This window comes from Onychostruthus taczanowskii, unplaced genomic scaffold (genome assembly GCF_017590055.1).
Source record: "Onychostruthus taczanowskii isolate IOZ18803 unplaced genomic scaffold, ASM1759005v1 scaffold6, whole genome shotgun sequence".
In the NCBI taxonomy this organism is placed as follows: domain Eukaryota; kingdom Metazoa; phylum Chordata; class Aves; order Passeriformes; family Passeridae; genus Onychostruthus; species Onychostruthus taczanowskii.
Genome location: NW_024503679.1, coordinates 18,288,349 through 18,300,703, shown reverse-complemented (window position 1 = coordinate 18,300,703; position 12,355 = coordinate 18,288,349). Strand labels below are relative to the sequence as shown.

General features: G+C 67.2%; 3 protein-coding genes across 3 annotated transcripts; 1 reads left to right on the top strand and 2 right to left on the bottom strand.

Annotated features, from left to right (window-relative positions):
* Positions 1-75: 75 nt before the first annotated feature.
* Positions 76-2,142, top strand: LOC121343380 (gonadotropin-releasing hormone II receptor-like). The gene is made up of 4 exons (XM_041418496.1): positions 76-118; positions 528-1,066; positions 1,383-1,587; positions 1,706-2,142. The coding sequence occupies exons 1-4, from the start codon at positions 76-78 to the stop codon at positions 2,140-2,142; spliced, it is 1,224 nt and encodes a 407-aa protein (XP_041274430.1).
* Positions 2,143-3,039: 897 nt separating this feature from the next.
* On the bottom strand, positions 3,040-5,710 carry TMED3 (transmembrane p24 trafficking protein 3). Its single transcript, XM_041419115.1, has 3 exons — positions 5,475-5,710; positions 4,600-4,848; positions 3,040-4,144 (listed from the first exon to the last, which is right to left on the bottom strand). Exons 1-3 carry the CDS (start codon positions 5,625-5,627, stop codon positions 3,908-3,910), a joined length of 639 nt encoding a protein of 212 aa, XP_041275049.1. The 5' UTR covers positions 5,628-5,710; the 3' UTR covers positions 3,040-3,907.
* Positions 5,711-6,857: 1,147 nt separating this feature from the next.
* ANKRD34C (ankyrin repeat domain 34C) lies at positions 6,858-8,378 on the bottom strand. Its single transcript, XM_041419102.1, has one exon. It carries the CDS (start codon positions 8,376-8,378, stop codon positions 6,858-6,860), a length of 1,521 nt encoding a protein of 506 aa, XP_041275036.1.
* Positions 8,379-12,355: the final 3,977 nt, after the last annotated feature.

The window sequence follows — 12,355 nt, the reverse complement described above, 5'->3', positions numbered from 1 at the left end:
TCTCCCTCGTGCCCCCGAGCAGATGCAGGAGCCCTGAGCACACAGCCTCGGCACTGTGTGAGCACCTGCCCTGCCATGGCCTGGCTGGGGAATGCCAGGCAGGACACCCTGGATGCAGGTGAGGAGGGGGGAATGGGGTTTCTGGTGCTCCGGGTGTCATTGTTGGGCTGGGTGGGGTCACCTTCCCAGGCAGGATCATGAGGGGTGCTCTGTGCACCGAGGGGCACAGCAGTAATGGCCTGAGGTGGGCGGTGTTTGGGTCAGCTGCCATTGTCTTCCTCTGCCCTGCTTGGTGCGGGGACCCCTGTAGCTCTGGGGCATGGAGGGGCTTTGGGGGCTGCTGCAGGCCCAGGGGTAGCAGCAGGATGCAGTGAGCAGGCAGGGATGAAACACAGGGAAGCGAGCTCAGAAACGCGATGTCGGCGCTGTGGCCCTGGGCAGGGGGCTCAGGGGGCTCCAGGGGACAGGACCCACAGTGCAGAGCCCCCACCTCAGGGCTGCCGCTGCCCCTCTGCCTGTTGTGGCAGGTGGGGACCATCCCGACCCCGGCCCTGCAGTGGGAAACACCAGCGCGGAGCCCCCCGGCACGACCCCCCCCGAGTGGGGCTGCGCCTGGAGCCCCCCCGAGGAGCCCCTGCGGCTGCCCACCTTCTCCCCGGCCGCCCAGGTGCGCGTGGCCGTCACCTTCGCCCTGTTCGCCCTCTCGGCCGGCTGCAACCTGGCGGTGCTGCGGGCGGTGGGGGGCCGGGGCGGCGGCCGGCGCCCCCACATCCGCCTGCTGCTGCGGCACCTGGCCGCCGCCGACCTGCTGCTCACCGTGGTGGTGATGCCGCTGGACGCCGTCTGGAACATCACGCTGCAGTGGCGGGCGGGCGACCTGGCCTGCCGCCTGCTCATGTACCTGCGCCTGCTGGCCATGTACGCCTCGGCCTTCGTCACCGTGGTCATCAGCCTGGACCGGCAGGCCGCCATCCTGCGCCCGCTGGCCATCGCCCGCGCCCGCGCCCGCAACCGCGCCATGCTGCATGCGGCCTGGCTGCTCAGCGCGGGGCTGGCCGTGCCACAGGTACCAGCCGGGCCCCTCTGGTGACAGACCCCCACCCAGCCGGAGACTGGCTCGCGGGCAGGGCCGGTGTGACCCGCAGGGTGGGCACGGAGAGCTGGCAGCAGAGTGGCGGTGGCAGTGACCCCCCTCGCCCAGCTCTGCCCACTGCCGGGGCTGCCCCAGGCCCCTTTCGGTACAGAGCAGAGCCACTGCAGGGGGGTAACCCACCCCCCAGGCTGGCTCTGTCCCTGGGGGTCCCTGCTTTGGCCTCCAGTGCCCTCCCTGGCTCGGGAGGCGCAAACCCCCATCACCCCCATCCCACCTCTCTTGTCTGCAGCTGTTCGTGTTCCACACCATCACCCTGAGCCCCCCGCACAACTTCACCCAGTGCACCACGCGCGGCAGCTTCCCCCGGGCCTGGCACGAGACCCTCTACAACATGGTGGGCTTTGCCTGCCTCTTCCTGCTGCCTCTGCTCATCATGGTCTGCTGCTACGCCCGCATCCTGCTGGAGATCTCCCGCCGCATGGGCTCGGGCCTCTGTGAGTGCCCACGGGACGCAGCCCCTGCCCAGGGCGAGTCCTGTCTGGAGCTCTGTAGGGACCCCCCAGCCTTCCCCCGGGGCACGGGATCCCTGTCCCAGCCCCGTTTCCCCTCCAGTCTCCTCGCAGGACGCGTCGCTGCGGTGCTCCAGGAACAACATCCCGCGGGCCCGGCTGCGGATGCTGCGGATGAGCCTGGTCATCGTCTCCTCCTTCATCCTCTGCTGGACCCCCTACTACCTGCTGGGGCTCTGGCACTGGTTCTGCCCCCGTGCCATGGAGAAGAGGATCTCGCCGGCCCTCACCCACATTCTCTTCATCTTTGGCCTGTTCAACGCGTGCCTGGACCCCATCACCTACGGGCTCTTCACCATCCCCCTCCGGGGGGGCTGGGGGTGCCCTTGCAGGCACGGCCCCCTGGCCCAGCCCCCCTCCCCAGCCACGGGCTCCTTCCGCTGCTCAGCCTCCTCCCTGCCGCCCCAGCGGGGAGCCCAGGGGCTGCGCAGGTCCCGAGGGGCTGCCAGGGACCCCTCCTGTCACAGCAGCTCCCTGTGACACCAGCTGGGTGCTCAGGGCAGGGGGGGCTGGCAGCAGGATGACCAGGTTAGCAGAGGTCCATGGGGATGGGGTCACTGCTGCTCTCCCTGCACCCCAAAGTGCCTCTGCGGGCTGGGGGCTGGTGGGGGTGCCCCCCTCCCCTCTCCCTTCTCTGTGCCCTGAACAGCAATAAAGTGTCCAATGGCCATCTCTTGTCCCTCCCGTGTCCCCCAGCTGGGAGCTGAGCTGGTGTCCCCAGAGCCAGCACCCTGACCCACGGGGGTCACAGCTGCCCCTGTCCCCACCGTGGGTGGCTCAAGGGTCCCCAGGCAGGGGAAGATTCCAGACCATCCCGGCCTGGCCAGGGCTGGGTGCTTCCCTCCCTGTTCATCCCCACAGCGGGCGCAGGGCTGGTCCCTGCCAGGACTGGTGGCAGTCCCGGGGTGCTGCTGCTGTGGGCTGTGCTCCAAACAGGAGCTCCTGGCTCGGGCCCAAGGCTGTTGGGAGGCACTCAGGGCCAGCTCTCCCACCTGCAATGCTGCCCCAAGGCCAGCGCTGCCGGCAGAGCCAGCACGGCTGCCGGGGCCCGCAGAGGTGGGCGAGGGCTGAGGCTGCCTGGGCCCCTCACTGCCCCCAGCACCAGCAGCACTGCCAGAGTCAGGAGAACTGCCCTGGCATGCCCCCAGCCTCAGGGAAGGGACCCCAGAGCTGGGGTCTGCCCGGGGGCTCCCACTGCGCAGTGGGAACCCCATGCCAGCCCCTGAGAGTGCAGCCTCACACTGGGCACAGACAGGGCTGTGCTCCTGCTGAGGGGGCTCTGGCTCCAGCCTCTGCTCCTGCGCCAGGAGCAAGCTCAGCTGGTGTGGGCAGGGGGCAAGGCAGGAGGGCAGCAGAAGCTGTGCCCAATAACGGCAGTGCCAGCCATGCTTGCAGGGATTTATTTGAAAGTGGCAAAGGAAAAGTCTAGCGGAGTTGCTTCAGCTCTGAAAAATGGTCTCACACCTGCTTGAGGGCTGGAGGGCCAGCACACCAGTCACTCCAGGGGTCTTGTGGGGCTCCAGGGAATGAGGGGCTGCAGTCCCAGGTGTGTGTGAGTCCTCCGTGCGTCTGGGGCAGGGATGGGGCTTCCTTGGAGCGTGTCCACAGGGTGGGGGGAATGTGTGAGGGGGCTGACTCTCAGGCAAGGACTCGTGTGAGTATGAAAATGCCACCTGGTACGGGCACACCACCTGCTGCCAGCCTGAGAATTGCTGCGAGGGGAGGAGCTGGCAGAGCCAGAGCACCACCCAGCAAAAAGCCTTCCCTCGTTGGATGCTGCTGTTGCTGTGGCCCCGCTGCTGGGAGCACCCTGCCCGCCACAGGACAGCTGGGGTGCAGACAGAGACCCCCAGCCCACGGGCAGCTCTCCTGGGGCTGAGGGCACTGGGTGGGTGCCGGGTGGGCTGCCCCTGCCCTCGGTGGCTGCACAGGGCTTCAGGGGCAGCGTGTGGTCACGTCCCAGTCACGAGGGTGCCCCAGTGCCGTGCTGGTGCTGCTCCCACCAGCTTCCCAGTGCAGCCAGAGAGTGGGGACAGGGTGCCCAGGCGAGGGGACAGGGTAGGCCGGGCCATGGCAAGTGGGAGGTGATGCCGGGGGACGCCTGTGCTTGGGTGGCTGTGTCACCCAGCTCAGCAGTGTCACCCCCTGCTCCCACCCCCCGCCTGCCCACGGCACAGATCGGAGGCACAGAGCAGCCCCAGGGCTGTCCCACTGCCTGCTCCACTCAGGCACAGACACAGCAGCTCTAGGTGCCAGCTCCACTGCTGCTGGGTCTCTTCTCAGTGAAGAAGCTCTTGAGCAGCATCACCTGGCCAATGCTGACCACGAAGAGGATGAGGGTTTCCCCCACTGACCAGTAGGAGACGCGTCCATTGAGCTCCTCGGCCCGGCTGCGGTCCTGCGCCTCCCGCAGCCGGTAGTGGGTCTGCGAGTCGATCACCGCCTTCAGCATCTCGTGGATGGTGACACAGGCGGATTCCAGCTGGGGGACAAGGACAGGAGCCCCCTGTCGCTTCTGACATGGCTCAGCTGAGGGGGCTGTGCCAGGGCAGTCAAGAGCAGCACTCAAGAGCAGTGTTTGTGTAATAGGTTCCCTGCCAGAACCCATGCAGGGTCATTCCCCACTGAGAGGCCCACGAGGGCACCCGGATGCCCAGCCCAGAGCTCACACCAAGGAATGGAATGGCTGATGCAATTCCCTCACGGGGATAGACAGGAGCTGCTGCAGAGAGGGGAGCCCAGAGCCAGCACAGCCCCGTGAGCCAGGCAGAGGATGTGGTGTGTGGTGGGGCTGTTGGCTGGCGGTTGGCACTTCTGCATCCAGTGGAGGAGGAGGGGGACAAGTCTCCAACTGCCATCCCACAAGGCTGTTTGGGGGCTGCGACAGGACCCATCCTCCCTTCCTCCCTTCCTCCCTTCCTCCCTCCCAGGACCCACCTGTGTCAGGGCAGTGACGCGGTTGTTCATGTCGGGCAGGATGGGCGGCTCGTCGCCCACCTGGAAGTCGAAGTAGACAATTTTGTGGGAGAAGGTGGAGAACTCATTGCTGAAGCAGAAGGTGTAGACACCCTTGAGCTCGGTGTGGTGCGAGAAGCTGTCGTACTGCTTCTTGGTCTCCTGGTAGATGGTCTTGCCGTTGGGGTCCTCCACGTAGCAGTCCACATCATAGTGTCCTCCGCTGATCACCTGTGCAGGGAGACACATCTCCGATGGTGGCACACGCCAAGCGACGTGGCAAGGGCCCCCTGCCCAGCCCCACAGCTGTGTGTGTGAGAGGCCAGCGGGCACCATGCCCATGGGATGGGGCCCAGGCCAGGGGAGCCCTGGGGAAGTTGTGTGCCACAGTGCTGGCAACTCAGCTGGGTGCCCATGGCTCAGGTGGGGTGCCTGGAGACAGGGACAGCACCCATGACCCAGGTCAGGGGCGTCCATGGCTGATGTGGGCACATCCCAGGCCTGGCTCTCAGGCCCTGCCGGGAATGGGGCTGGGGTTGGGAACAACTCCTAGTGCAGCATGGAGGGAGCTGGGCTGGAACTGGAGCCCTGCCTGAGGCTCTGCCGGGCACAGGATGGGAGTGTGGGAGAGGCACGGGCAGGTGGCATGGGCAGAGGCAATAGCACACACATGGGCAGGGCTGTGGGCAAGGGGGCAGGGGCACTGGGGCACAGGCAGGCACACGGGCAGGGGCACAGGGATGGGGCACAAACAGGGCCCGGGTGGAGGGGGCCCTGGCAGGGGTTTGGGGAGGGGGCGCAGGCACGGAGCACGCAGGGCTGCAGGAAGGTACAGGCAGGTACAGGCAGGGTGGTACCTGATAGTCGAGGGTGAACTTGACGCCGCTCTCCAGCTCCTGGTGGAAGCAGCGCTGGGCGCTGTCGGGCAGCTCCAGGGTCAGCTCCGTGCCGCCGGCCCCCAGCGCGCCCAGCAGCGCGGCCAGGCACAGCGTCCGCACCGCGCCCGGCATCGCGACCCGCACCGGCACCGGCTCCGCACCGCCACCGGCCCCGCACCGAGCCCAGCCCGTCGGCCCCGCACCGCCCCCGCACCGCCCCCCTGACGTGGCGTTTCCTCCGCGAGCGGAGCGGGGCGGGGCGCGGGCGGCACCTCCGGCCCCGGGGCGGACACCCGCGGGCATCCCGGGCACGTTCCACCGACCCCGGCACCCTGGGAACCCCCGGCATCTCGGGGCGCTCCGGCAGCCCCGGCGATCCCCTGGGCACTCCCGGGACCCGCGGCCGGGCGCCTGGAGTCGGCTGCACACGAGATCGGCCTCCGTCCAGAGCTGAGCGCTTTATTAATGCAGTGCAAAACGAGTGCAGAAGTCTCGGCAGGGCCACGGCGTCACCCCGACGCCTGTCCCCACGCACGCAGTCTCGTGAATACACGCAGTCATGGAGCGATGGAATCTGCGGCAGCCACGGCACACGGCCGGCCCGCGGCACAGCGTGCGGGGGGGATGCGCGGGGCTGGGGGGCCCGCGGGGTCTTGGCTGTAGCGCCCTGCCTGCGGCTTTCCCGGGGGGACGGAGCCCTGGGGTCAGCCCGTGTCACCCGCGGTGAGCTGGCACCCCGGGTTCCCCCCGCAGCCGGGCTGGCACCATCCTGCTCGGGGGTTCAGCGCTTCCTGAATTCAGGCGCGGCGGGAGTGAGCCCCCTGAAGTTCAGACGCTTCAGAGTCGAGGCAAGCCCATCCCGGCCCACAGCCGGCGCGGCTGCAGCGGTGCCGGGCGAGCTCAGCCGCCGGAGCTCCGGCGCGCTCGGGAATCGCGGAGTGGAGCATTGTCTCCCTCTCCCGCTCCCGGAGAGCACCGGCACGGTCCGTGGCTGGATGGGTTCCGCTCCTCGAGCCCCTTCCCCTCCTGGAAGGCACTCCATGAACGCCTCGGCCCCAGAGATCACCAGCGGGGGCTCCGGGCCGGGATTCGGTGCGAGAACGAGCAGGATGTAAGGAAAGCGGATTGCAACTGGGAATAAGTGAACTGCAAGGTGGGATCCTTGGCACGAGGCTTGGCGATCGAGGACGGCGGGGGATCGATCTGCCGATCAGCCCGCTCCCGAATCAGCCCCTGGGCTCAGGGCCGAGCCCCCTGGCCACCAGCGTGTCCCCAGAGCCAGTGCCCACTCTGTGGGCACCGTCTCGTCTCTGCGGGGACAGCGCAGCTTTGGCCACTCCCTGTGAGCAAAGGGCGGCACGGCTACTGCGCCACGACCTCCTCAAAATCGGAGAGGTGCCGCATCTGCTCTGCCTGCATGGAATGTCTGCGGAGGAGCTTCCTGTGGGCTCTCCGGTCACCCCGCCGGGGCGAGCTGGGTGTGAGGGGCACCAGCGTCTTCAGCCCAGCAGCCAGCGGGGAGGCGGCTTTGCCGGAGCCAATGTCAGGAATCGGGGGGTTGGGGTTCACATTCAGCGGGGGCAGATATCCTGGCCTCGTGTGGGAGATGTGGTCCAGCAGCAGGGTCCCGGATCCTCGCCTCTCCAGCACGCCGGGCGGCCGGCGCCGGGCGGTGCTGGGCGAGGCGCTGGCGCTGCCGGACGGAGAGTCACAGCAGCCCTCCAGCAAGGCCAGCTGCGAGCCGCTCAGCCTCCGCCTCTCGGGCGGCCCCTTCCCCGCCTCGCTCAGCTGCGGGTCCCCGTTGTGTTCCGTGCCTGCCCTCCACCGGTGTGGGGTGTCCATCCCCGCGGCCGAGCCGGCGCTCTCCGGCTCCTCCGGCACCGCGGTGCTCCGGGACAGGCACGGGTGGGTGCCTGGGCTCTTCTCGTGGGTGCCTTTCCATGCCAGCGGCCCCAGTGCCTGCTCATCCACTGGGGGGAAGAGAGAGGGGTCCCTTCCCTTGCTGCTGCTGCTGCTGCGGGTGAGGGAGGGCTTTTTGGAGAGCGAGAGGTCGCCGATGCCCGTGATGACCTCAGTGTCAGCGCAGAGCCGCGTGTCGTCGCGGTGACTAGAGGCGGCCAGCACCGAGGGTGCCACCAGCCCCCAGGGCTCCGAGCGCAGTCGCTTCAGGCGGGGCAGGTGGGCTCTCCGGGCCGTGCCAGCTCTGCGGCCCGGGGAGGGTGGCTCAGCTTCCCCCGTGTGGGAAGGCTGTGGGGTGAGAATGCTGCTCTCCTTCTCGGCAGGGGAAGGTGCTGAGATGGGAGTTTTCAGGTGGGCACTGGAGGGGGCTGTGCTCTCCTCGAGGGGAGCCTTCTCCTTGAACTCCAGCGCAGGGGCAACGTTCAGGTACTGCTTGGCGGTCTTGGCGCCAGAGGCTGATGTGTCCATGGTGATGATGATCACCTCCTTCCCCTTGGCTCTGCAGGCATTCAGGAGGCGCTGCAGCACAGCCTTGTCCTCGGCGTTGATGGCGTGGACCAGCGCTGAGGCTCCTGAGTGGTCCTCCAGGCTGGGGTCTGCCCCACTCTCCAGCAGCAGGGACACCACGTCGCCCCCAGCCCCCCGGATACAGGCGTGCATGAGGGCGGTCTTCCCAGACTTGTCCTGGATGTTGGGGTCGGCTCTGTTGTCCAGCAGGTACTTCACCATCTTGGCCTTGTGGATGCTCTGCTGGTCGACGTGCGTGGTGATGCAGGCCACCATCAGCGCAGTCTCCCCCTTCTCGTTGCTCTCGTTGATGTAAGCCCCCCCTTCCAGCAGCAGCCGCGTCAGCCGCAGCCGGCCGAGCCACACGGCCTTCAGGAGGGAGTTGCCCCCCAGCTCCAGCTCCGTCACTTCATCCATGGCTGCTGCTTCCCGCTGGGTGGTGGCGCTGCTGCCTGTGGGGGAACGGCGGAGAAGAGGTGAGCCCGGCTGCTTCGTGCCTGCCGTCCTGGGATGCCAAGCTCCGGGCACTGCCCCACGTCCCACTGTCCCTGTGGCTGTGCCCTCCCACCCTGTGCAGACAGCTGCCCCGATGCCGTGGTTACCCCAGGAGGCCAGAGAGCTTCTGGTGGTCTCCACCGGCCTGCTGTGTCTGGGGGGCCACAGCACCAAGCCCGCTGGAGACTGTGTGAACTTCCCTGATGGCTTCCTGGGCTGGAGCCGGGATCTCTGCCTCCTCACTGCCGGGGGGAAGCACAAGCAGCCACAGTCATGCTGCCTATTGTGTTTCTACCGCCCCCTGCTCCTACCCCCCACTGGCCCGCGCTGCCACCCACTCCTGCTGCCCCCCGCTCCCCGTCTCACTCCTCAGAATGTTCCCAGAGCCCTGAGCAGCCGGTGCCCCCAGAGTGCCCCTGGAGAGGGCACAAGCCTCCCGGCCCTTCCCCACCCCTCCGTGCCCTCCATGGGGATGCTGCGGCCCCTGGACCGGCGGTCAGTGCTCTCACTGCTCCCAGCTCCCCCCAAAGGCGCCCACGGTACCCTCCCTGCCCGGGAGCTGCCCGCGGCCCCTTCCCGCGGGACCCCCCGGACCCGAGGGAGGGAGACCCGGGCGGCGGCTCTCCCCCACTCCCGCCGGGACCGGTGTCCCCCGCGCCCCTCCAAGCCGCGGCCATCCCGCTTCCGCTGCCGCCGCCCCGGCTGCGCTGGGGATGGTGGGGTGCGCTACCCCACCCGGTACCTGCTGCCGGTGCCCGTGGCTGTGGCCGGTGCCGCTCTCCGGTGCTGGTTCCGCTGCCCCGTGCCCTGTGCCGGGGCTGGTGCCGGTGCCGAGTGTTGGGTGCCGGTGTCTGTGCCGGTGCCGGTGTCTGTGCCGGTGCCGGTGCCCGGCGCTGAGCGAGGAGGAGGGCGCGGGGGGGCGGCGCGTCCGCCCGCAGGTGGGTGCGGGGAGCGGCGGGCGGGGGTGTCCGTGTGCTGGGGGCTGCGGGGTCTGTAGGGTCTGTGTCTGTGTGCAGGGGGCTGCAGGGTCTGTGGGGTCTGTGTCCGTGTGCTGGGCGCTGCGGGGTCTGTGGGGTCTGTGTGCGGGGGTCTGCAGTGTCTGTATCTGTGTGCTCGGGGTTGCGGGGGTAGGGTCCCTGTCCCTGTGCGGGGGTCTGTAGGGTCCCTGTCCCTGTGCGGGGGTCTGTAGGGTCCCTGTCCCTGTGCGGGGGTCTGTAGGGTCCCTGTCCCTGTGCGGGGGTCTGTAGGGTCCCTGTCCCTGTGCGGGAGTCTGTAGGCTCTCTGTCCCTGTGCGGGGGGCTGCAGGGGGCTGAGAGGTCTCTGTCCATCTGTGCCCACCCGTGGGGGTGTCTGTGCGTGCCCCACCCTGCTCCTGGGGCCCCCCAGACCCCGAATAGCTCTGAGCCCGCAGCTCTCCCCACCTGGAGCAGGGGGAATTGCGGCCCCCAAGCCCCCTGTGATGTTAAGGACTCCGCGGCTCGGGCGCACACCCGGGAGAGCCCGAGGGCACCCTGGGGCACAGGAGGGCTCCGTGCCCTGCAGGGCGAGCTGGGTCCCGCTGTCTGCTCCCCGGGCAGCGCTGCCCTCGGCGCCAGGGCGATGTGCAGCAGTGTGCCGGCCCTCCTTCGTCCCCAGCTCTCACAGCTGGGCAAGAGCCTGCTTCCCAGCAGCTTCCTCCACCTTCCTCCGTGTCTCTTTCGGAGCAGTCCCTGCAGAGAGGGAGCTCAGAGGAAGAGGGAAATGGTCACAGATGCCCCCGACCACCACCCTGACCCCCAGGGTCCTGCACTTCTGCAGACCATCGCAGCTCTGAGGGTGTTTGTCACCACACCCCCCGTATCACGTTAACATTTGGGGAATTTCTCTTGTGATTAATAAAATATAATCTAATATTGCAGCGCTCTTCATTCAGAGATGATGACAATGAGAATCAGAGTCAGCAGAGAAATTAAGTCAGTCTTACTATGTTAGGGAGCATTTGGCAAATCTTATGGCAGGTTCCTCCTGACTTGGTAACACAGACACTCTGCAGTACCTGCCTAAACTGGCCATAAACCCCCTAAAAATGTGTTTATCTGTCCATTTTCTGATGCATGAGCACACCAGTTTACTTGTAAAAAATAAACACGTTAACTCCTAACACCAACATAATATAAAGACCTTGACAAAATAAACATCTTAAAAATAAACTCCTGAAACTCACACATTTAGAAGAGACAAGCTGTGGTGGCAGGAGAAGCCCAGGCTGCCCAGGGCAAGCCCCCACATCCCCCAGCTGAGGGGGTCTGCTCTGCTCCCAGGGCACCCCAGACGGGTCAGGGATGGTGACAAGGAGGGAGGAGGTGCTTGTGGGGAAAAAAGGAAGGTCCTGGGTGCCTGATGATTGCAATTAGGAGAACGCTGGAAGCAAGGCTTGGGGAGCCTCCTCCCCCACAGCAGCCCCTTGGTGCTCTGGCCCCCTTGCTGCTGCTGTGAGTTCTCAGCCCTGTGCTGGACCCCAGGCTGGCTGCTGCTGGCTGGAAAGCTGTAATGGCCTATCCCTGAAGATGTTAAAACCCTAGAATTCCCTTTCCTGCTTGCTCAGCCCAGCCTTACCAGCTTCCAGGTGTTCAGGGGGTGGGAGATGCCCCAGCAGGGAGGGGAGCGTGGCGATGCCAGCTCCGGTATGCCAGTCCTGGGAGGGGAGCAGGGATAGCCCCTGCCCGCTGCCAGAGGGCCTCAAATCTGCCCCAGCCAGTGTGCCCACCTATCTTCATCCTCCTTGTCTTCCTCACCAGTATCTCTGCCGTCCCTGAGGATGCCATGGCAACGGGGCTGCAGGGATGGCTGCTGGAGGAGCTGCAGCTCTGTGCAGGGCTCTGAGCCACGGCTGTGATCTCAGCAGTGCCCGTGCAGCCTTGGGCAGCAGGATGGGCTGCAGACATGACTGGTTTGGGATGAGGTGCCTTTGAGGTGGCTGGGAGCCACCACGGGGGGCTCTGCCCACACGGAGCAGCCCTGGCAGGGTGTGGAGGGCTGGCAGGGCCTGGGAGCGCTGCAGTGATGCCAGTCCCCTGTGGCATGGGTGGCACTGGCACCCAGCAGCCTCACCTGGGCAGGGGGCTTCTTTCTGCTGGCAGGACAGAGAGGGGCGGAGGTGACAGAGCTGTGTCACTGCCAAGAGCAGCAGAGGTGCTTTGTGGGGCCATCCCAGCACTGCCCACCTGGATGAGCAGCCAGGGACTGCCACCCCTTCATTAGAGCCTGCTGGGGTTATGGCTGGGGTCTGGCCCTGCCTGGAGAAGGGGGAGCTGCTCTCTGGGGCTGTGACGGGGCTGTCTGCTCTCCGTGGGGTGCAGCTGTGGTTCCTGGGGCATTCGAGGGGCTGCAGTGCTGCCCTGAGGGATGAGACTGTGGGAGCAGGGACAGGATGGCCAGGGGCTGTCGGCTCCATGTTCTCCTCATCCCTGCAGGAGCTGCAGCCCCTGGCTGAGCAGAGCTGGGGAAGGACCTTGTCTCCATCTGGGGATGGACTTGTACGCTCTGCTGGCACCTCGGGGCTCCGGGCTCAGGCACAGGTGGTGCCAGGGCAGCCTCGCCCTGGGCTGGAGCAGCCCCGTGGCCCCGGAGGCTGCTGCTGCTGCGGGTTCTGCTTTGGGTGCTGTGCCGAGGGCTGGGTGAGTGTGAGTGGTTCCTGCCAGCTCATCCCTGCTGTTCCCTGCTCACAGCCATGCTCCCTGGGGCTGAGCACAGCCCTGGGGGAGCTCAGCCTCCCGGGGGGACCCCGGCTCTGCTGCTCCTGCTGCCTGGGGCACAGCCCGGGTCCCCCCCTGTGGGACACGCTGGGCACAGGGGGTCCCAGCCCAGCCTCGCCCCTCCTGGGGTTTCATGGAGCAGAGAGTCCAACCATGCCCACAGCA

What these genes read in the sequence shown, in the direction of transcription:
- TMED3 (XM_041419115.1), bottom strand. Translation starts at nt 5,627, where the DNA reads ATGCCGGGCGCGGTGCGGACGCTGTGCCTGGCCGCGCTGCTGGGCGCG. An exon ending in AGTTCACCCTCGACTATCAG is followed by an intron (nt 4,849 to 5,474) that starts GTACCACCCTGC and finishes CTCCCTGCACAG; the next exon opens with GTGATCAGCGGAGGACACTA. An exon ending in GCGTCACTGCCCTGACACAG is followed by an intron (nt 4,145 to 4,599) that starts GTGGGTCCTGGG and finishes CTTGTCCCCCAG; the next exon opens with CTGGAATCCGCCTGTGTCAC.
- LOC121343380 (XM_041418496.1), top strand. Translation starts at nt 76, where the DNA reads ATGGCCTGGCTGGGGAATGCCAGGCAGGACACCCTGGATGCAG. An exon ending in GCAGGACACCCTGGATGCAG is followed by an intron (nt 119 to 527) that starts GTGAGGAGGGGG and finishes CTGTTGTGGCAG; the next exon opens with GTGGGGACCATCCCGACCCC. An exon ending in CCGCATGGGCTCGGGCCTCT is followed by an intron (nt 1,588 to 1,705) that starts GTGAGTGCCCAC and finishes TTTCCCCTCCAG; the next exon opens with TCTCCTCGCAGGACGCGTCG.
- ANKRD34C (XM_041419102.1), bottom strand. Translation starts at nt 8,378, where the DNA reads ATGGATGAAGTGACGGAGCTGGAGCTGGGGGGCAACTCCCTCCTGAAG.